At 39.3% G+C, this 22,880-nt stretch overlaps 2 protein-coding genes across 3 annotated transcripts in view; one reads left to right on the top strand and one right to left on the bottom strand.

Moving 5' to 3' along the window:
* Nucleotides 1-2,723: 2,723 nt before the first annotated feature.
* mbnl3 (muscleblind-like splicing regulator 3) overlaps nucleotides 2,724-22,880 on the bottom strand; it is a 122,396-nt gene continuing 102,239 nt past the window's right edge. For both annotated transcript variants that reach the window (XM_062044255.1, XM_062044256.1), the window contains exons 6-7: nucleotides 19,353-19,524; nucleotides 2,724-4,143 (exon numbers count right to left, since the gene is read on the bottom strand). In XM_062044255.1, the coding sequence (XP_061900239.1) occupies nucleotides 4,001-4,143; nucleotides 19,353-19,524 (315 nt within the window). In that variant the 3' untranslated portion in view covers nucleotides 2,724-4,000. The remainder of the gene's footprint in view (nucleotides 4,144-19,352; nucleotides 19,525-22,880) is intronic.
* On the top strand, nucleotides 5,823-7,506 carry LOC133647737 (zinc finger BED domain-containing protein 4-like). Its single transcript, XM_062043428.1, has 2 exons — nucleotides 5,823-6,129; nucleotides 6,773-7,506. Exons 1-2 carry the CDS (start codon nucleotides 5,996-5,998, stop codon nucleotides 7,425-7,427), a joined length of 789 nt encoding a protein of 262 aa, XP_061899412.1. The 5' UTR covers nucleotides 5,823-5,995; the 3' UTR covers nucleotides 7,428-7,506.

Genomic DNA, 22,880 nt, shown 5'->3' with positions numbered 1-22,880 from the left:
AACTTTTATTTTATTTCTATCTCTTTTATCAAAAAAAACGACTAGCAACACATGTACTATATATTTCTGGTGTTATTGTAGAATGTACTTTTTTTTCCTAGAGATTCCTCTAATCCTTTTAGTCACACTTTATTTTATTTCTATCTCTTTTATCAAAAAACGACTGGCAACACATGTACTATATATTTCTGGTGTTATTGTAGAATGTACTTTGTTGAATTTTTTTCCCTAGAGATTCCTCCAATCCTATTAGTCACACTTTTATTTTATTTCTATCTCTTTTATCAAACAAACGACGGGCAACACATGTACTATATATTTCTGGTGTTAATGTAGAATGTACTTTGTTGACATTTTTTTCCCCAGAGATTCCTCCAATCCTTTTAGTCACACTTTTATTTTATTTCTATCTCTTTTATCAAAAAAAAAACCGACTGGCAACACATGTACTATATATTTCTGGTGTTATTGTAGAATGTACATTGTTGATATTTTTTTGTGCTAGAGATTCATCCCATCCGTTTAGTCACACTTTTATTTTATTTCTATCTCTTTTATCAAAAAAAACGACTGGCAACACGTGTACTATATATTTCTGGTGTTATTGTAGAATGTACTTTGTTGACATTTTTTCCCTAGAGATTCCTCCAATCCTTTTAGTCACACTTTTATTTTATTTCTATCTCTTTTATCAAAAAAACGACTGGCAACACATGTACTATATATTTCTGGTGTTATTGTAGAATGTACTTTGTTGACATTTTTTTCCTAGAGATTCCTCCAATCCTTTTAGTCACACTTTTATTTTATTTCTATCTCTTTTATCAAAAAACCGACTGGCAACACATGTACTATATATTTCTGGTGTTATAGTAGAATGTACTTTGTTGACATTTTTTTCCTAGAGATTCCTCCAATCCTTTTAGTCACACTTTTATTTTATTTCTATCTGTTTTATTAAAAAAAAACAACTGGCAACACATCCACTATATATTTCTGGTGTTATTGTAGAATGTACTTTGTTGACATTTTTTTCCCTAAAGATAACTCCAATCCTTTTAGTCACACTTTTATTTTATTTCTATCTCTTTTATCAAAAAACGACTGGCAACACATGTACTATATATTTATGGTGTTATTGTAGAATGTACTTTTTTTTCCTACAGATTCCTCCAATCGTTTAGTCACACTTGTATTTTATTTCTATCTCTTTTATCAAAAAACGACTGGCAACACATCTACTATATATTTCTGGTGTTATTGTAGAATGTACTTTTTTTTCCTAGAGATTCCTCTAATCCTTTTAGTCACACTTTATTTTATTTCTATCTCTTTTATCAAAAAACGACTGGCAACACATGTACTATATATTTCTAGTGGTATTGTAGAATGTACTTTGTTGACGTTTTTTTCCCTAGAGATTCCTCCAATCCTTTTAGTCACACTTTTATTTTATTTCTATCTCTTTTATCAAAAAACGACTGGCAACACATCCACTATATATTTCTGGTGTTATTGTAGAATGTACTTTGTTGACATTTTTTTTCCTAGAGATTCCTTCAAACCTTTTAGTCACACTTTTATTTTATTTCAATCTCTTTTATTAAAAAACAACTGGCAACACATCTACTATATATTTCTGGTGTTATTGTAGAATGTACTTTTTTTCCCTAGAGATTCCTCCAATCGTTTAGTGATACTTTTATTTTATTTCTATCTCTTTTATCAAAAAACGACTGGCAACACATCTACTATATATTTCTGGTGTTATTGTAGAATGTACTTTTTTTCCTAGAGATTCCTCCAATCCTTTTAGTCACACTTGTATTTTATTTCTATCTCTTTTGTCAAAAAACGACTGGCAACACATCTACTATATATTTCTGGTGTTATTGTAGAATGTACTTTTTTTCTAGAGATTCCTCCAATCCTTTTAGTCAGACTTTTATTTTATTTCTATCTCTTTTATCAAAAAAAGACTGGCAACACATCTACTATATATTTCTGGTGTTATTGTAGAATGTACTTTTTTCCCTAGAGATTCCTCCAATCCTTTTAGTCACACTTTTATTTTATTTTAGTCACAATTTTATTTTATTTTATATGTCTTTTATCAAAAAAACGACCAGCAACACATGTACTATATATTTCTGGTGTTATTGTAGAATGTACTTTGTGGACATTTTTTTTCCCTAGAGATTCCTTCAATCCTTTTAGTCACACTTTTATTTTATTTCTATCTCTTGTATCAAAAAAACGACTGGCAACACATCTACTATCTATTTCTGGTGTTATTGTAGAATGTACTCGTGTTTAGAGACTCTTTAATTCTGTCGCTCCATGTCTAAAGCGAGCCGCAGAGAGCCTGACGTCACACCTGCTTTGCGTTGCTTGGAGCCTTTCTCTCCTTTAAAGCCGCCACTGCCATCTTACATTTTTAAGGTCGCCGTCCTCGGTTATATCTCTGATATATCAAAGTACGTTCACATCGCGGACATGCTGCCTTCCATCCAGACAAGCCCGTGCGTATGAATTACATCATCACAACATTCGGTTTTAGCAGCACTGTTCCGTTGATCAAAGTTTGGGCCAAATTTAATAAATATATATATATATATATATATATATATATATATATATATATATATATATATATATATATATATATATATATATATATATATATATATATATATATATATATATATATATATATATCCATTTCAACTGTAACTACTTGCTGAGTTTAATGTGTATGTTAGTATGTTATGATGTTGATTTTTCCCATGGTCTGTGAACACACCGCATTGGTGGAGAATGAGGAAGTGTTGTGTGTCTGAGAATGAAAGGTGCAGACGTGCGTTAACAAAGGAAATTGGCCCGTTCTTAGCTAAAATTGGCAATAAAAGATAAAAAGAGCGTCAGACTTTGTGTGCCTTCTTCTGGACGCTGCAAGACATTATATTCATTTATTTTGTTTTCGCGCACAAAACCCTCATTTTCAAAGTGTAGTCCCTAGCTCCCGTATTGTCGGAACACGAAGAAAAACGGCCCGGGGACTAAAAAGGTTATAGGAACTCCAAAAAGTCCCTACAGTCAGAAAACGACTATTGAAATCCACCACCACCGATGTAGCTGTGGCGCAGCGTCACAATCAAATATGTTTGGGGAAACCCTGCGCGTATCATTCCGCAACGTCACCAGAAGGAAATACCACACGTCGGTGATTATAGGAACAACTGCTTCGGTTTTTGTACGATTTGGGCTGAAAAGCAAGGTACCACTGTATAACAAATCTGTTCCCGGGTCTTAAAAGTCTGTATTAACTGCACAGGTGATGTTTTCAGTGATATTGTAACATTCTTAACTGCCATACAGATGTGTTAAAAAGAAGTTATTAGTTAAAGTAAAACTTTGACAGTCTTGATTTGGAGGTTGCACTGGAACTGTTAAACCAAATAGAGACCAGGTTTTAAGTCCAAACTGATATCAGCATTTTTTGTCATTGAGTTGGGATTCAATTAGTTTGGATTTTGAAGACTGACAATACAAACGTTGTCGTTTGCCTTCATCAAATGTTCATTTTGGACTTTTTATGTTGCTTCCAAGTCTCCTCCGCAGCTGAAACCAAGGCACAACCAAGTGGCCCACGTAGGACAAAGCAAACACTTCAAGGAGGTTCCACCTGTAAACATGTCATGGTGGTGAAGCCATTCAACTATTCTTCTTCTTCTTCTTCTTCTTCTTCCAGAACTAGCTTCTGACTTTGGAACAGTCAAAGGTTGGGCTGCCTTATGAGATGAGTCCAACCCATAAAGGGTCTTTTCTTTGTGTGTCTTCATTTGTGTAGTTGATGTAAGTTTGCGTGCATGTGGTGTGTGCACTTTAAGGTGTCGGTATGTATGGCTGTAGGAACATGGCGGCTCTAGAGCCTCCCGGGCGGGCGCCCTTAGAAGCACGGAGCGCCGGCGTCGCCGCACCGCACCTGACTGTGGGGACCTTAACTGGCGTGTCGGGAAAGGCTTACTGAATTGAGCGCCACCGGAGCCGCCATCAGCAGTTTGGGGACCGGGCAGAGGTGTGTTTCCATGGGCACGCACTGCAGCTCCACTGGCTCTGGCGTCAGAAGCTCAGAAGGTTCTACTGGAAGACAGAAGAGGAGGAGATTGGAGTTCAGACAGATAAACATCTCAGGGGAGCCACCATCATAGTTGTTCAGTATCCATCCTTTTTCTATACCGCTTGTCCTCAGTAGTGGCACGAATGAACTGCTATATATTATGTAGTAACAGACACCTTCATAACAATATGTAATATGTACAATAAACACACTGCAAGTATATATATAATGTAGTAACAGACACCTTCATAACAATATGTAATATGTACAATATACACACCGCAAGTATATATATTTAATGTAGTAACAGACACCTTCATAACAATATGTAATATGTACAATATACACACTGCAAGTATATATATAATGTAGTAACAGACACCTTCATAACAATATGTAATATGTACAATATACACACCGCAAGTATATATATTTAATGTAGTAACAGACACCTTCATAACAATATGTAATATGTACAATATACACACTGCAAGTATATATATATAATGTAGTAACAGACACCTTCATAACAATATGTAATATGTACAATATACACACTGCAAGTATATATATATATATATAATGTAGTAACAGACACCTTCATAACAATATATAATATGTACAATATACACACTGCAAGTATATATATATTGTAGTAACAGACACCTTCATAACAATATGTAATATGTACAATATACACACTGCAAGTATATATATATAATGTAGTAACAGACACCTTCATAACAATATGTAATATGTACAATATACACACTGCAAGTATATATATAATGTAGGGCTGTCAAAATTATCGCGTTAACGGCGTTAATTAATTTTTGGAATTAATTACGTTAAATTTTTTAACGTAATTAACGCATGCGCAGAATCCCTCCACCCATACTTCCCATAATTCCTCCCGACACTGAACGGAGCAGCAACATGGAGCAAGACGAACAGGTTGGCCCTCTGGAGGGATTTAAGTTTAAGAAGAACAAAGATGGAACAATAAATAAACAGACAGTCATTTGTACGCACTGCAACAGAGAGTTTCAGTTTCACCGAACCTGTTCAAGCCTTAAATACCATCTCAACGCTAAACATGCATTTGTGGGGGCTTCCAGTGCTACACCTGGCTTGCGTCAGACAACCCTGAGTGAACGCAGACCAGTAAGCAAGTCCAACTCGGATAAATTAACTAACACAATTGCCAAATGGGTCGCAAAGGACTGTAGACCGATTTGCATTGTTGAAGATAAGGGCTTCGCTGATGTTTTGAAAGTGGCGTCCCTCGATACATCCTACAAGCCACCATGCAGAGGCACAATAATGAAAAGTATCCACGCACTCTATGAAACAGAAAAGGGGAAAAAAGAGGCGGCTTTAGCTCAAGCGGAATATGTCGCCCTGACAGGAGACCACTGGACGTCAGTGAGTAACACAAATTACTTGGGAGTAACTGCACATTTAATAACTAAAGCATGGGAATTGCAGTCCTTTGCGCTAACTATAATGAAAACGGAAGAACGCCACTTTGCAGAGGCATGTGCAGAACAGTTTCAAACTGTGGCATGCAAGTGGGAAATTGAAAGAAAAGTTACAACCATTGGGACTGACAGTGCACGCAATATGATTGCTGCGGCTCGTATTCTACCATACGAGCATATGCCCTGTATCGCGCACGTCATACAGAGAAGCATCACTGTGAGTCTCGCTGACAGCGGATTTGTTCCTGCATTAGCCAAGTGTCGCAAGATTGTGGGACATTTTAAACACAGCCCGGCAAACTTAACGGAGCTGAATGCAGAGCAGGTGAAACTCGGACAGCAGCAGGAGCCACTGATCCAAGACGTTCCAACGCGGTGGAATTCCACACTTGAAATGGTCAAACGCATCATCCCCAATCAAGCAGCAATAAAAGCAACCCTGGATCAACAGCAGCATAATCTCGTCATGCTGACGCCAGCAGAATGGGATAAACTCCAGAGACTGGAGACCCTTCTAGAGCCCTGCCGGTAAGCCTTCCATCATATAATGTGGAAATTCATTGTAGGCTGAAATTAAATTATTAAACCAAACGTTAATCTACTATTAAATGTAACAACTTGCATTCAAGTAATTTACTTGAGTCTTTCTCCTTCTCTCTCTCTCTCTCTCTCTCTCTGTGTGTGTGTGTGTGTGTGTGTGTGTGTGTGTGTGTGTGTGTGTGTCTGTCTCTGTGTGTGTGTGTGTCTGTCTGTGTGTGTCTGTCTGTGTGTGTGTGTGTGTGTGTCTGTCTGTCTGTGTCTGTCTGTCTGTGTGTGTGTGTGTGTGTGTCTGTCTGTCTGTGTGTGTCTGTCTGTGTGTGTGTGTGTGTGTGTCTGTCTGTCTGTGTCTGTCTGTCTGTGTGTGTGTGTGTGTGTATCTGTCTGTGTGTGTGTGTGTGTCTGTCTGTGGCTGTGTGTGTGTGTGTGTGTGTGTATCTGTCTGTCTGTGTGTGTGTGTGTGTGTGTGTGTGTCTGTCTGTCTCTGTGTGTGTGTGTGTGTGTGTGTGTGTGTGTGTGTGTGTGTGTGTATCTGTCTCTGTGTCTGTGTGTGTGTGTGTGTGTGTGTGTGTGTGTATCTGTCTCTGTGTCTCTTTCTCTGTGTGTGTGTGTGTGTGTGTGTTTTCCACTGCAGGTATGTGACTCAGATCCTGGGTGGGGAGGCCTACGTCTCCTGCTCAGTGGTACTACCTGCCCTCTGCCACTTACACCGTGTAATGGAAACTTCTGATGAGGACCCTGCATACATGATTAGATTTAAGACCAAATTCAAAGACGACCTAGGCTCCCGCCAAGAACACACCAACAATGCATGGCTCAAGATTGCAACCGCACTGGACCCACGTTTTAAGGACTTGAAAAGTGTGCCCAAGGCAGACAGAGAGGAGGTGTGGACCAAACTTGGAGGCCTTCTGCGTGAATCACCTGGAAGACCTTCACACACTACTGAAGATGGGCCACCCAAGAAGAAAATGAACCTTCTTCTACAGCTGGGCTCAGATTCAGAATCAGATGAAGAGGTACAGCCTGACAGAGCCTTACACAGGTACAGAGCAGAGCCCACCATTGAAATGACGGACTGTCCCTTGCAGTGGTGGTCATCTCATGCAGGAGCCCATGACAAGCTGGCTCCGTTGGCTCGGAAATATCTAGCCACTCCTGCATCCTCAGTTCCCTGTGAAAGACTCTTCTCACTTGCCGGTCACATTGTGCAAAAGAAGCGGTCAGCTTTACTCTCAGAAAATGTGGACAAATTGGTTTGCCTCAGTAACTGGCTAAAGGATGAATAGAGAAGCGGGCCACATGTAATTGTGTAGGCCATGTTCTTTTGGTTTGATAAAAAAGAGAAATCTCTTTGTTTTTCCTTTGTTGAAGAGAAATGGCCAAGATGGCTAGTGTGTTACAGAAGGAGACACCATCCTATTTTGTTTTACTATTTCAGTTTCATTTAAATAAGAGACGCCATCCTATTTTGTTTTCCTATTTTGACGAGGAAATGTCATTGTAAAAAACAGGATGTTATTAAAATAAACATGCATACATATGTTAAATGCACATGTCTTCTGTCATTTATCTTTCAATTCCCACAAAAATATACAGTTAATGGCATATTTTGGACATAGTTCGAATGGTGATTAATCATGATTAATTAATTTTTAAGCTGTGATTAATCTGATTAAAAATTTTAATCATTTGACAGCCCTAATATAATGTAGTAACAGACACCTTCATAACAATATGTAATATGTACAATATACACACTGCAAGTAAATATATAATGTAGTAACAGACACCTTCATAACAATATGTAATATGTACAATATACACACCGCAAGTATATATATTTAATGTAGTAACAGACACCTTCATAACAATATGTAATATGTACAATATACACACTGCAAGTATATATATAATGTAGTAACAGACACCTTCATAACAATATGTAATATGTACAATATACACACTGCAAGTATATATATATTGTAGTAACAGACACCTTCATAACAATATGTAATATGTACAATATACACACTGCAAGTATATATATATATATATATATATATATATATAATGTAGTAACAGACACCTTCATAACAATATATAAAATGTACAATATACACACTGCAAGTATATATATATTGTAGTAACAGACACCTTCATAACAATATGTAATATGTACAATATACACAATGCAAGTATATATATAATGTAGTAACAGACACCTTCATAACAATATGTAATATGTACAATATACACACTGCAAGTATATATATAATGTAGTAACAGACACCTTCATAACAATATGTAATATGTACAATATACACACTGCAAGTATATATAAAATGTAGTAACAGACACCTTCATAACAATATGTAATATGCGCAATATTTACCATATTTTGGTCATTTTAAGCATTGCCGGAAATAAGTTCCTCGGCGCATTTATTTCCGTTTCCATAGCAGCGCACTTCTGAGTCCAACTTCCGACAACAAATGTGTGTTCCTAAGTCCGAAAAAACAAACGTGAGTGTGTTCTAATCATGGCAGACTTGGTTACAGACAACAACTATTTTTGGACAAATGAGAATTCACAAACTTATCTTTTTGAAGCTGAATATACAGAGGATGAACTGCTGCTTATAGAAGCGAGTACGAAGAGAGGGTAAAACGTTGGAGCAGACGGAAGCTGAGGGAATGAAGTCGGCGTTACTTGACGCTGTAAATATGGAACTTGGAGCCGAGCTATGCCGACAGAAATGGAGCGCTTACCCAAAATCAACTGGAAACAGCTGGACCAAACACACGACTGTCCATCAAGTGAGTCAATTTAATGTTGATCATGATACACGCAGCACGTCAAAACTTGAAATAATACTTTACAGATACTGTAATATGATTGTGCATGTTTTTCACTCAGTACAGACTGGTGTCCTATCAGAAACTCAAACGCGATTCGGGTGCTGACAAAGGCGCAAGCTTATCTCTTGCCGTAGCTAGCTCACGGCTAATACCGTAGCATGCCCATGTGTGACTACAATATAAATGTCTTTTACAATAATAATGTTTCTACACTTTTTTTATACAGGTAAATGAAGTATTGCTGAAGTTTTTTTAAAATATATTTTTAAAGCGATTCAGAGTTAGAATGTATTGCTCACATTAGCTACATCGCTAGCAAACCTACAACGAGACGATTTTTACATGTTAAAATGAAGAAGAAAAAAAAATACGTATGTCTTCTTAATAAGTATTGTGAACGATAGGCAAAATTATATAGGTGGATAGGCAAAAACTATGGACTGGACTCTCACAATATTATGTTAGATCCACTATGGACTGGACTCTCACACTATTATGTTAGATCCACTATAAACTGGACTCTCACTATTATGTTAGATCCACTATGGACTGGACTCTCACTATTATGTTAGATCCACTATGGACTGGACTCTCACACTATTATGTTAGATCCACTATGGACTGGACTCTCACTATTATGTTAGATCCACTATGGACTGGACTCTCACAATATTATGTTAGATCCACTATGGACTGGACTCTCACTATTATGTTAGATTCACTATGGACTGGACTCTCACAATATTATGTTAGATCCACTATGGACTGGACTCTCACTATTATGTTAGATCCACTATGGACTGGACTCTCACACTATTATGTTAGATCCACTATAAACTGGACTCTCACTATTATGTTAGATCCACTATGGACTGGACTCTCACTATTATGTTAGATCCACTATGGACTGGACTCTCACACTATTATGTTAGATCCACTATGGACTGGACTCTCACTATTATGTTAGATCCACTATGGACTGGACTCTCACAATATTATGTTAGATCCACTATGGACTGGACTCTCACTATTATGTTAGATTCACTATGGACTGGACTCTCACACTATTATGTTAGATCCACTATGGACTGGACTCTCACAATATTATGTTAGATCCACTATGGACTGGACTCTCACTATTATGTTAGATCCACCATGGACTGGACTTTCACAATATTATGTTAGATCTACTATGGACTGGACTCTCTCACTATTATGTTAGATCCACTATGGACTGGACTATCACAATATTATGTTAGATCCACTATGGACTGGACTCTCACTATTATGTTAGATCCACAATGGACTGGACTCTCACACTATTATGTTAGATCCACTATAAACTGGACTCTCACTATTATGTTAGATCCACTATGGACTGGACTCTCACTATTATGTTAGATCCACTATGGACTGGACTCTCACACTATTATGTTAGATCCACTATGGACTGGACTCTCACTATTATGTTAGATCCACTATGGACTGGACTCTCACAATATTATGTTAGATCCACTATGGACTGGACTCTCACTATTATGTTAGATTCACTATGGACTGGACTCTCACACTATTATGTTAGATCCACTATGGACTGGACTCTCACAATATTATGTTAGATCCACTATGGACTGGACTCTCACTATTATGTTAGATCCACCATGGACTGGACTTTCACAATATTATGTTAGATCTACTATGGACTGGACTCTCTCACTATTATGTTAGATCCACTATGGACTGGACTATCACAATATTATGTTAGATCCACTATGGACTGGACTCTCACTATTATGTTAGATCCACAATGGACTGGACTCTCACACTATTATGTTAGATCCACTATAAACTGGACTCTCACTATTATGTTAGATCCACTATGGACTGGACTCTCACACTATTATGTTAGATCCACTATGGACTGGACTCTCACACTATTATGTTAGATCCACTATGGACTGGACTCTCACAATATTATGTTAGATCCACTATGGACTGGACTCTCACTATTATGTTAGATCCACTATGGACTGGACTCTCACACTATTATGTTAGATCCACCACGGACTGGACTTTCACAATATTATGTTAGATCTACTATGGACTGGACTCTCTCACTATTATGTTAGATCCACTATGGACTGGACTATCACAATATTATGTTAGATCCACTATGGACTGGACTCTCACTATTAAGTTAGATCCACCATGGACTGGACTCTCACACTATTATGTTAGATCCACTATGGACTGGACTCTCACTATTATGTTAGATCCACTATGGACTGGACTCTCACAATATTATGTTAGATCCACTATGGACTGGACTCTCACTATTATGTTAGATTCACTATGGACTGGACTCTCACACTATTATGTTAGATCCACTATGGACTGGACTCTCACAATATTATGTTAGATCCACTATGGACTGGACTCTCACTATTATGTTAGATCCACCATGGACTGGACTTTCACAATATTATGTTAGATCTACTATGGACTGGACTCTCTCACTATTATGTTAGATCCACTATGGACTGGACTATCACAATATTATGTTAGATCCACTATGGACTGGACTCTCACTATTATGTTAGATCCACAATGGACTGGACTCTCACACTATTATGTTAGATCCACTATGGACTGGACTCTCACACTATTATGTTAGATCCACTATGGACTGGACTCTCACACTATTATGTTAGATCCACTATGGACTGGACTCTCACACTGTTATGTTAGATCCACTATGGACTGGACTCTCACACTATTATGTTAGATCCACTATGGACTGGACTCTCACACTGTTATGTTAGATCCACTATGGACTGGACTCTCACACTATTATGTTAGATCCACTATGGACTGGACTCTCACACTATTATGTTAGATCCACTATGGACTGGACTCTCACACTGTTATGTTAGATCCACTATGGACTGGACTCTCACACTATTATGTTAGATCCACTATGGACTGGACTCTCACACTATTATGTTAGGTCCACTCGACATCCATTTCACCAGTTCCCCGGGGGGGGGGTCCCCACATCTGCGGTCCCCTCCAAGGTTTCTCACTGTCATCCAATTGGGTTGAGATTTTTCTTGCCCTGATGTGGGATCTGAACCGAGGATGTCGTCGTGGTTTGTGCAGCCCTTTGAGACACTCATGATATAGGGCTATATAAGTAAACATTGATTGATTGATTGATTGATTGATTAAAAATCCTAAAAAAGTGTGGTTGCCCTTTAAATGAACAACATGTATGAAAGCATCTTTCAATGTGTTTGTATGGGGCCCTCCATGGACCCCCTACTGTATACAGAGCGCAGCAAAATGACCCTCAGATTGTCATTTATTTCAATATTGTGCTCATTTGCTCACATGTGCGATGCAAAGATGGAAAGTGAGCACAGATCACACACAACATGACAACGGGAAACGTCCACAGAGCTCAATGAAAAAGTGCAAACCTGATCGGAGGCGGCGGATTCGGCGAAAGGAACATTGGTGACTGCGCCCGAGGCCGACGAAACAGCGGCGGCGCCGTGCATCATGGGAACTTTTATTCAGGCGGGTCAGACAAGAGACAAGAGGACGAAGATGCGGGAAGAGGGATGGGAGGGGAGAGGGTGGGGGACAGGGATGATATGGTTACCATGGCAACGGCACAGGTGTCGGCAGGGTGAATTTGAACCGGTGTTCACAGCACACGCAAATAAAGTGAAAGGCGAAGGAAGGCACGTTTTGTCTGATAAACGGAAGGAAACACGTGATACAATGTGACCAGACTGCAGTGTCTGACAATTGTATTCAGAAATGGACATGAACATGAAGAAAGGCCGACATTAAATCAACAGGATTGATGTTTTTAGCCACTTGCTTGCCTCTGTGTCATTACTAGTAACATCATGTACAGTGTTAGAATAATTATGTGTAAGTTATCACACAACTCTTATGCTTAAAGGCCGTTGCTATAGTTATTATCAATTGTGCTGAAGTTGTACTTTTCTATCTGTGCAAAGGGACATCGTCTCGTATCAGTGTTTGTGTCCAGAACCGGCCTGCTGGCTGCCAAGGGCGAACATCGAGTGCCGTGACGCAGACAGAGCAGAGACAGGGCGATATCCCGAGTGTCAGCACATTTGCATTTCATGAATAGTCATATATTGTGTCTAGCTGGGGCTGCTGAGATTACCACCCTTCCTTCAGAAGCAGCCTCAGTGATGTAACCAGGGACCTCCCAAATAAATAGAGGAGCATGTGGGACTGTTTACCTTAGAGCGTAGGTTGGTTCTGTAACTAAGAGTACAGCCCAAAGCGTCTCTCCTCACTTAGCCAAATTTAACTCTGTCTCTGCATGATTCCTTGCTTCTTGTCTGTTTAATAGATGTCATCAGTGTTTGAACCTGACAACTAGTAACATAATGTACAGTACTAGTAACATAATGTACAGTAGTAGTAGTCCTGTTTCCCACTTAATGACAGAAATGTGTGAAAAGAAGCACTTCCTGTGTAAACTTCCAGCACCTACCCTTTACATCCATAGTTTTCCATTTTTCCATTCAACCGTGCGGTACATGTTGATACTTTCTAGCACGCTTCATCAGCCACGTGTACATGGACACAATTGATTTAATTTGGTCATAATTCGGATTGGAATGGTACCGTGTACGCGGGCACTGGAAAAAAATGTATTCAATTATGACGTGCGTTTCCCTCAGCATACCTGAAATCGGAATACTTTATCTTGACGCGCGCAGCACGTACCGTAAACGGCAGTGGTCTGTGCATTTCTGCTTGTCCAACGTTGTCACGTTATTTAATTACAAATGTGTCCTTCTGTTCGCTCCTTTTGTTTTACCTCTCTTTTTGAAATGGAGCCCTCCATGGGTTTTTTTTTTGCCAGTCTAAACGCTCCAAAGTGCTTCAAATTTCATCTTTTTGCAGCACGTACCGTAAACGGCAGTGGTCTGTGCATTTCTGCTTGTCCAAAGTTGTCATGTTATTTAATTACAAATGTGTCCTTCTGTTTGCTACTTTTGTTTTACCTCTCTTTTTTAAATGGAACCCTCCGTGTTTTTTTTTTTGCCAGTCTAAACGCTCCAAAGTGCTTCAAATTTGATCTTTTCGCACCACGTACCGTAAACGGCAGTGGTCTGTGCATTTCTGCTTGTCCAACGTTGTCACGTTATTTAATTACAAATGTTTCCTTCTGTACGCTACTTTTGTTTTACCTCTCTTTTTTAAATGGAGCCCTCCATGTTTTGTTTTTTTTGCCAGTCTAAACGCTCCAAAGTGCTTCAAATGTGATCTTTTCGCAGCACGTACCGTAAACGGCAGGGGTCTGTGCATTTCTGCTTGTCCAACGTTGTCACGTTATTTAATTACAAATGTTTCCTTATGTTCGCTACTTTTGTTTTACCTCTCTTTTTGAAATGGAGCCCTCCATGTTTTTTTTTTTTGCCAGTCTAAACGCTCCTAAGTGCTTCAAATGTGATCTTTTCGCAGCACGTACCGTAAACGGCAGGGGTCTGTGCATTTCTGCTTGTCCAACGTTGTCACGTTATTTAATTACAAATGTTTCCTTCTGTTCGCTACTTTTGTTTTACCTCTCTTTTTGAAATGGAGCCCTCCTGTGCCCGCCATGTTTTGTTTTTTTGTCAGTCTAAACGCTCCAAAGTGCTTCAAATTTGATCTTTTCGCAGCACGTACCGTAAACGGCAGTGGTCAGTGCATTTCTGCTTGTCCAATGTTGTCACGTTATTTAATTACAAATGTTTCCTTCTGTTCGCTACTTTTGTTTTACCTCTCTTTTTGAAATGGAGCCCTCCATGTTTTTTTTTTTGCCAGTCTAAACGCTTCAAAGTGCTTCAAATTTGATCTTTTCGCAGCACGTACTGTAAACGGCAGTGGTCTGTGCATTTCTGCTTGTCCAACGTTGTCACGTTATTTAATTACAAATGTTTCCTTCTGTTCGCTACTTTTGTTTTACCTCTCTTTTTGAAATGGAGCCCTCCTGTGCCCTCCATGTTTTTTTTTTTTGCCAGTCTAAACGCTCCAAAGTGCTTCAAATTTGATCTTTTCGCAGCACGGCAGTGGTCAGTGCATTTCTGCTTGTCCAACGTTGTCACGTTATTTAATTACAAATGTTTCCTTCTGTTCGCTACTTTTGTTTTACCTCTCTTTTTGAAGTGGAGCCCTACATGTTTTTTTTTTTGCCAGTCTAAACGCTCCAAAGTGCTTCAAATTTGATCTTTTCGCAGCACGTACTGTAAACGGCAGTGGTCTGTGCATTTCTGCTTGTCCAACGTTGTCACGTTATTTAATTACGAATGTGTCCTTCTGTTCGCTCCTTTTGTTTTACCTCTCTTTTTGAAATGGAGCCCTCTCATGCCTTCCATGGGGTTTTTTTTGCCAGTCTAAACGCTCTAAAGTGCTTCAAATTGGATCTTTTCGCATCAGATTCAGTCCAAATGTCGAAGCGCAATGCAACCTGAATGCAACCCCCAATGCGATTTTTTCGTCAGCTTTAAGCGGGCTACGTCACTCGTGTGCACCTGAAAAGACGCAGTCACCAGTGAAAATGGATACTTCATCACAACATCCGCTTTCGCTTTCTATTTAAGACGACCACATTTTCGCTGCATCACTAGTCAATAGTGCACAAATAATAGTCTATATGTAATATATGACTATATATTTTGATTCCGAAGAAATAGTCATTGTTGAAAGACCGGAATTGAGGCGGTGGTGTATTTGTTTACATGTGAGTTGAAAAATAAATCTAACATAGATCCACTCTGATGTTTCCTCTACTTAACAGACATAAAAAGATTACAACCCTCCCAAATGTATTACTGTCTTCCACCCGAATTCAGCTGAGATAGGCTCCAGCACCCCCCGCGACCCCGAAAGGGACAAGCGGTAGAAAATGGATGTGTCGTTGAGGCCACTTTGGGGCCACATTTGTACGCACGTACAACTTTTAAGACCTTCAGTATATCAGTAGGTGGAATTAAATGATGGAATGGATTAAGTAAAGAAATCAAACAATGTACTAATATGATCCACTTCAAGAAACTCTTCAAATTTCAAGTGTTTACAAAATACAAAGAAGAAGAACCATGATAAATATTCTGAATTTATTGATCATCTTATTTATCTCACCATATCAAATATAACTTACTTCAGTAATTATTATTTATTCATTTTTAATGTTATTACTTATGGAGTATATTGGGAATAAATTGAGAACAGGAAGTGAACAAAAGTTTTAGCAACTGTTATGTAAAAGAAAAGGGGTAGGATTAAATAAGCTCTACTTCTTCCTACTCCTTTTCCAACATGTTGAATAGAGAAACTGGAAATTGTGATGTATCATGTTGTATGCATGCATGTATCATGTTGTATACATGCATGTGTGATGTATCATGTTGTATGCATGCATGTGTGATGTATCATGTTGTATGCATGCATGTGTGATGTATCATGTTGTATGCATGCATGTGTGATGTATCATGTTGTATGCATGCATGTGTGATGCATCAAGTTGTATGCATGCATGTGTGATGTATCATGTTGTATGTATGCATGTGTGATGTATCATGTTGTATGCATGCATGTGTGATGTATCATGTTGTATGCATGCATGTGTGATGTATCATGTTGTATGCATGCATGTGTGATGTATCATGTTGTATGCATGCATGTGTGATGCATCAAGTTGTATGTATGCATGTGTGATGTATCATGTTGTATGAATGCATGTGTGATGTATCATGTTGTATGCATGCATGTGTGATGTATCAAGATTGTATGCATGCATGTGTGATGTATCATGTTGTATGCATGCATGTGTGATGTATCATGTTGTATGCATGCATGTGTGATGCATCATGTTGTATGCATGCATGTGTGATGTATCATGTTGTTTGCATGCATGTGGGATGTATCATGTTGTATGCATGCATGTGTGATGTATCATGTTGTATGCATGCATGTGTGATGCATCATGTTGTATGCATGCATGTGTGATGTATCATGTTGTATGCATGCATGTGTGATGTATCATGTTGTATGCATGCATGTGCGATGTATCATGTTGTATGCATGCATGTATGATGTATCATGTTGTATGCATGCATGTGTGATGTATCATGTTGTATGCATGCATGTGCGATGTATCATATTGTATGCATGCATGTGTGATGTATCATGTTGTATGCATGCATGTGCGATGTATCATGTTGTATGCATGCATGTGTGATGTATGATGTTGTATGCATGCATGTGTGATGTATCATGTTGTATGCATGCATGTGTGGGGTATCATGTTGTATGCATGCATGTGTGATGTATCATGTTGTATGCATGCATGTGTGATGTATCATGTTGTATGCATGCATGTGTGATGCATCATGTTGTATGCATGCATGTGTGATGCATCATGTTGTATGCATGCATGTGCGATGTATCATGTTGTATGAATGCATGTGTGATGTATCATGTTGTATGCATGCATGTGCGATGTATCATGTTGTATGCATGCATGTGTGATGTATGATGTTGTATGCATGCATGTGTGATGTATCATGTTGTATGCATGCATGTGTGATGTATGATGTTGTATGCATGCATGTGTGATGTATCATGTTGTATGCATGCATGTGTGATGTATCATGTTGTATGCATGCATGTGTGATGCATCATGTTGTATGCATGCATGTGTGATGTATCATGTTGTATGCATGCATGTGTGATGCATCATGTTGTATGCATGCATGTGTGATGTATCATGTTGTATGCATGCATGTGCGATGCATCATGTTGTATGCATGCATGTGTGATGTATCATGTTGTATGCATGCATGTGTGATATATCATGTTGTATGCATGCATGTGCGGGGTATCATGTTGTATGCATGCATGTGTGATGTATCATGTTGTATGCATGCATGTGCGATGCATCATGTTGTATGCATGCATGTGTGATGTATCATGTTGTATGCATGCATGTGTGATGTATCATGTTGTATGCATGCATGTGTGGGGTATCATGTTGTATGCATGCATGTGTGATGTATCATGTTGTATGCATGCATGTGTGATGTATCATGTTGTATGCATGCATGTGTGATGTATCATGTTGTATGCATGCATGTGTGATGTATCATGTTGTATACATGCATGTGTGATGTATCATGTTGTATGCATGCATGTGTGGGGTATCATGTTGTATGCATGCATGTGTGATGTATCATGTTGTATGCATGCATGTGTGATGTATCATGTTGTATGCATGCATGTGTGGGGTATCATGTTGTATGCATGCATGTGTGATGTATCATGTTGTATGCATGCATGTGTGATGTATCATGTTGTATGCATGCATGTGTGATGTATCATGTTGTATGCATGCATGTGTGATGCATCATGTTGTATGCATGCATGTGTGATGTATCATGTTGTATGCATGCATGTGTGATGTGTCATGTTGTATGCATGCATGTGTGATGTATCATGTTGTATGCATGCATGTGTGATGTATCATGTTGTATGCATGCATGTGTGATGTATCATGTTGTATGCATGCATGTGTGATGTATCATGTTGTATGCATGCATGTGTGATGTATCATGTTGTATGCATGCATGTGCGATGCATCATGTTGTATGCATGCATGTGTGACGTATCATGTTGTATGCATGCATGTGCGATGTATCATGTTGTATGCATGCATGTATGATGTATCATGTTGTATGCATGCATGTGTGATGTATCATGTTGTATGCATGCATGTGTGATGTATCATGTTGTATGCATGCATGTGCGATGTACCATGTTGTATGCATGCATGTGTGATGTATCATGTTGTATGCATGCATGTGCGATGTATCATGTTGTATGCATGCATGTGTGATGTGTCATGTTTAGGTCTCTGATGGCTATGCTGATGTTGAATAGCAGACACTAGCAAGAAATGTTCTTAAATTGTGCTACAAACATGACGCTGCTACCAAGTATGTATCAGGGTGGATGCAGGTCCGAAGCAAAGAAAGAGTTTTTCCAAAGGAAGTAGTGTGAAACTATCACATTGGTGATATTTATTGCTACCACGCAAATTTGCATGTATAATCTGCGTATATACATGATTATTTTGAGTAATCACGTGTTATTGAAATGATCTATTTAATGCATTCCAGCCCTCGTTACAATGTTAATTAAAACATTAGAAGTAAGTACAGTAAATAAAGGGAGCTATTTCCAGTGTATAATTAAATGGAATGTGCAGTTAGTATAATTCAATGTAATGTGTAGTTAGTCAGAAGATGTGCAGACACTCACCAGTGGGGATGAAGGTGGGCTGCTGAAGTTGCATGCTCGTCAGGGCCTGCTGGTAGTGGAACATGTTGGGGTTGAAGACCGTGGCACCGGCGGGGGCACCGTTGCTCTTGTCCATCATGGTCCTCTTGGGTAGCGACTGCACGCTTCCTGGTGGCAGACCCTGACCACACGGCTGGAGAGAAACAAGTTGTTGACCACATGCTGAAGTCAAACAAGATATTACATAGCATAAAACCCAGCAGTGCCGTTTTCCCTCACTACAACACGGTTCACTTTACACGGCCTCCCTGTTACACAGATTATTTTTGTGTGTTATTTTTTTAGTGTATGAATACGCATTGTGTTCTGCATCCTGATTGGCTAAGGGACTGTAGTCAATCAATCTTCACTACACTACACTACAGAATGCATACTGTGGTGGGGGAAATAATCCTGAAGAATAGAGATGTCCAGTTATATCGGACTGCCGATAATATCGGCCGATAAATGCTTTAAAATGTAATACCGGAAATTATCGGTATCGGTTTCAAAATTATCGGTATCGGTTTCAAAAAGTAACATTTATGACTTTTTTAAACGCCGCTGTGTACACGGACGTAGGGAAAAGTACAGAGCGCCAATAAACCTTAAAGGCCCTGCCTTTGCGTGCCGGCCCAATCACATAATATCTACGGCTTTTCACACACACAAGTGAATGCAAGGCTTAATTGGTCAACAGCCATACAGGTCACACTGAGGGTGACCGTATAAACAACTTTAACACTGTTACAAATATGCGCCACACTGTGAACCCACACCAAACAAGAATGACAAACACATTTCGGGAGAACATCCGCACCGTAACACAACATAAACACAACAGAATAAATACCCACAACCCCTTGCAGCACTAACTCTTCCGGGACGCTACAATATACACCCCCCGCTACCTCCTACCCCCACCTCAACCCCGCCCACCTCAACCTCCTCATGCTCTCTCAGGGAGAGCATGTCCCAAATTCCAAGCTGCTGTTTTGAGGCATGTTAAAAAAAATTATGGACTTTGTGACTTCAATAATAAATATGGCAGTGCCATGTTGGCATTTTTTTCCATAACTTGAGTTGATTTATTTTGAAAAACCTTTTTACATTGTTTAATGCATCCAGCGCGGCATCACAACAAAATTAGGAATCGGTAATTAAGAGTTGGACAATATCGGAATATTGGCAAAGAAGCCATTATCGGACATCTCTACTGAAGAAGATTTTAATATGGACTTATTTTGGAAACAAATGCCCTCTCGCACCTTTATAATGCAGGACCAAGCCTAAAGCGCATAACTTTTAGGCCCAAAAAGATGGTGTGACTCTGGTTATGTGTGGAAATGCTGCAGGCTTTATGATAAAACCCGGGCTTATTTATAGGTAAAAACATTCTCCAGCCCTAAAAAACAGGTTTTGATCTTTGGTTTCATTCTTTAATACAGTAGTGTACTTGTGGAGGGCGGCGTGGTCTGCGGGCCTGCCGCGGAGCGGGGTTTGCAAGGATCGGCCTCGAAGCCAACGGCAGGTGAGTAGATTACCCAGCTGGGGCTGGTTATCTAATCTCTGATTCTGACCTGTTGCCTTTATTAGCAGCAGCCGGACCGAGACACGTTGTTGGAGTCGGTGCTGGTGAGCGGACACAGACGCTGGACATTGCGAGAGAGAGAAGACCAGAAAGACGACACAATGAAAGACATTGTTGAACCCTGAATACCGGGCTCTCGTGCAAGTGTGTGGTGATCTGAAGAACCCACTAGAGGGCAACCTCCACAGTACTGTACTTATTATTTTAAATTCACTAAGGTTTGAACTTTGAGAGTGCTTAAACGAGAGAAATGTGAGAAAATGTTAATGTCTGTCTAAGAAAAGTTCATAAAGTGTGTGGTTTTACAGTACTTAAAACATGTACAAGAAACGAAAAAACATATATTGTAAATGAAACAACATATAGTGTAAACAGAAAATATATATAATGAACGAAAACATAAAAAACGGGGCAAAAAAAAAATCTACTTCTACTACACGGATTTCACTTAAAGCTGGTATTTTTTGGAACGTAACCCCAGCGTTAAAACAGGGAACACTGTACAGCGATAACCCCAACTAATGAGTACTTTGAAGATACTTTTTGTAACGCTTTAAGTCACAAGCCAAAATTAGAGTTATGAGCCTCCACAGTGCACAGGAGACACAGTCCTGACCTTCAATTACAGGAACTCAGCAAGTTAATGCTAGGGAGAAAAAACGGACAACAAAATCAGATTTTAAAAAAAACAACTTTGCGTAATATGGCAACAAACGTCTCGACGACGAACATTTATCCATAAAAATATAGAGAAGCTGCTGATGCTGTGTTTGACTTGTTGCAGTTTGTTCTGTGTCCTGACTCAACAAACTGCAGCATGAACTTTGCTACACATAAAAACAGCTTGCTGTCAACTCTGGCCCCTGGTCCGTCACTCAAAGACATCCCTGTGCAACATGACCAACAAGAACAGTTCCTATTAGTACATGACAGAGAACCAGCCCGTAGAAGACACGCACAAAAGCCCGCTTTCTATATAGCTCCAGTACTCTGGAATGTTCTACCGGTAACAGTTAGAGATGCTACCTCAGTAGAATATGGACTGGACTCTCACACTATTAACTACACTATTAACTAGATCCACTACGGACTGGACTCTCACATTATTATGTTAGATCCACTACGGACTGGACTCTCACACTATTATGTTAGATCCACTACGGACTGGACTCTCACACTATTATGTTAGATCCACTATGGACTGGACTCTCACACTATTATGTTAGATCCACTATGGACTGGACTCTCACACTATTAACTAGATCCACTACGAACTGGACTCTCACACTATTATGTTAGATCCACTATGGACTGGACTCTCACACTATTATGTTAGATCCACTATGGACTGGACTCTCACACTATTAACTAGATCCACTACGGACTGGACTCTCACACTATTATGTTAGATCCACTACGGACTGGACTCTCACACTATTATGTTAGATTCACTATGGACTGGACTCTCACACTATTATGTTAGATCCACTATGGACTGGACTCTCACACTATTCACTAGATCCACTACGGACTGGACTCTCACACTATTATGTTAGATCCACTATAGACTGGACTCTCACACTATTATGCTAGATCCACTATGGACTGGACTCTCACACTATTATGTTAGATCCACTATGGACTGGACTCTCACACTATTATGTTAGACCCACTATGGACTGGACTCTCACACTATTAACTAGATCTACTACGGACTGGACTTTCACACTATTATGTTAGATCCACTATGGACTGTACTCTCACACTATTATGTTAGATCCACTATGGACTGGACTCTCACACTATTATGTTAGATCCACTATGGACTGGACTCTCACACTATTGTGTTAGATCCACTCGACGTCCATTGCACCGGTCGTCTCATTGTTATCCCATTGGGTTGAGTTTTTCCTTGCCCT

This window comes from Entelurus aequoreus, linkage group LG04 (assembly GCF_033978785.1).
Source record: "Entelurus aequoreus isolate RoL-2023_Sb linkage group LG04, RoL_Eaeq_v1.1, whole genome shotgun sequence".
Taxonomy (NCBI): domain Eukaryota; kingdom Metazoa; phylum Chordata; class Actinopteri; order Syngnathiformes; family Syngnathidae; genus Entelurus; species Entelurus aequoreus.
The sequence above is the reverse complement of the archived record's forward strand: the minus strand, read 5'-3'. Positions and strand labels throughout refer to the sequence as shown.

Excerpts from the sequence above, each read along its gene's own strand:
- LOC133647737 (XM_062043428.1), top strand. The coding sequence starts at position 5,996 with ATGGTCAAACGCATCATCCCCAATCAAGCAGCAATAAAAGCAACCCTG. Across the intron at positions 6,130-6,772 it reads ACCCTTCTAGAGCCCTGCCG|GTATGTGACTCAGATCCTGG; the intron begins GTAAGCCTTCCA and ends TTTCCACTGCAG.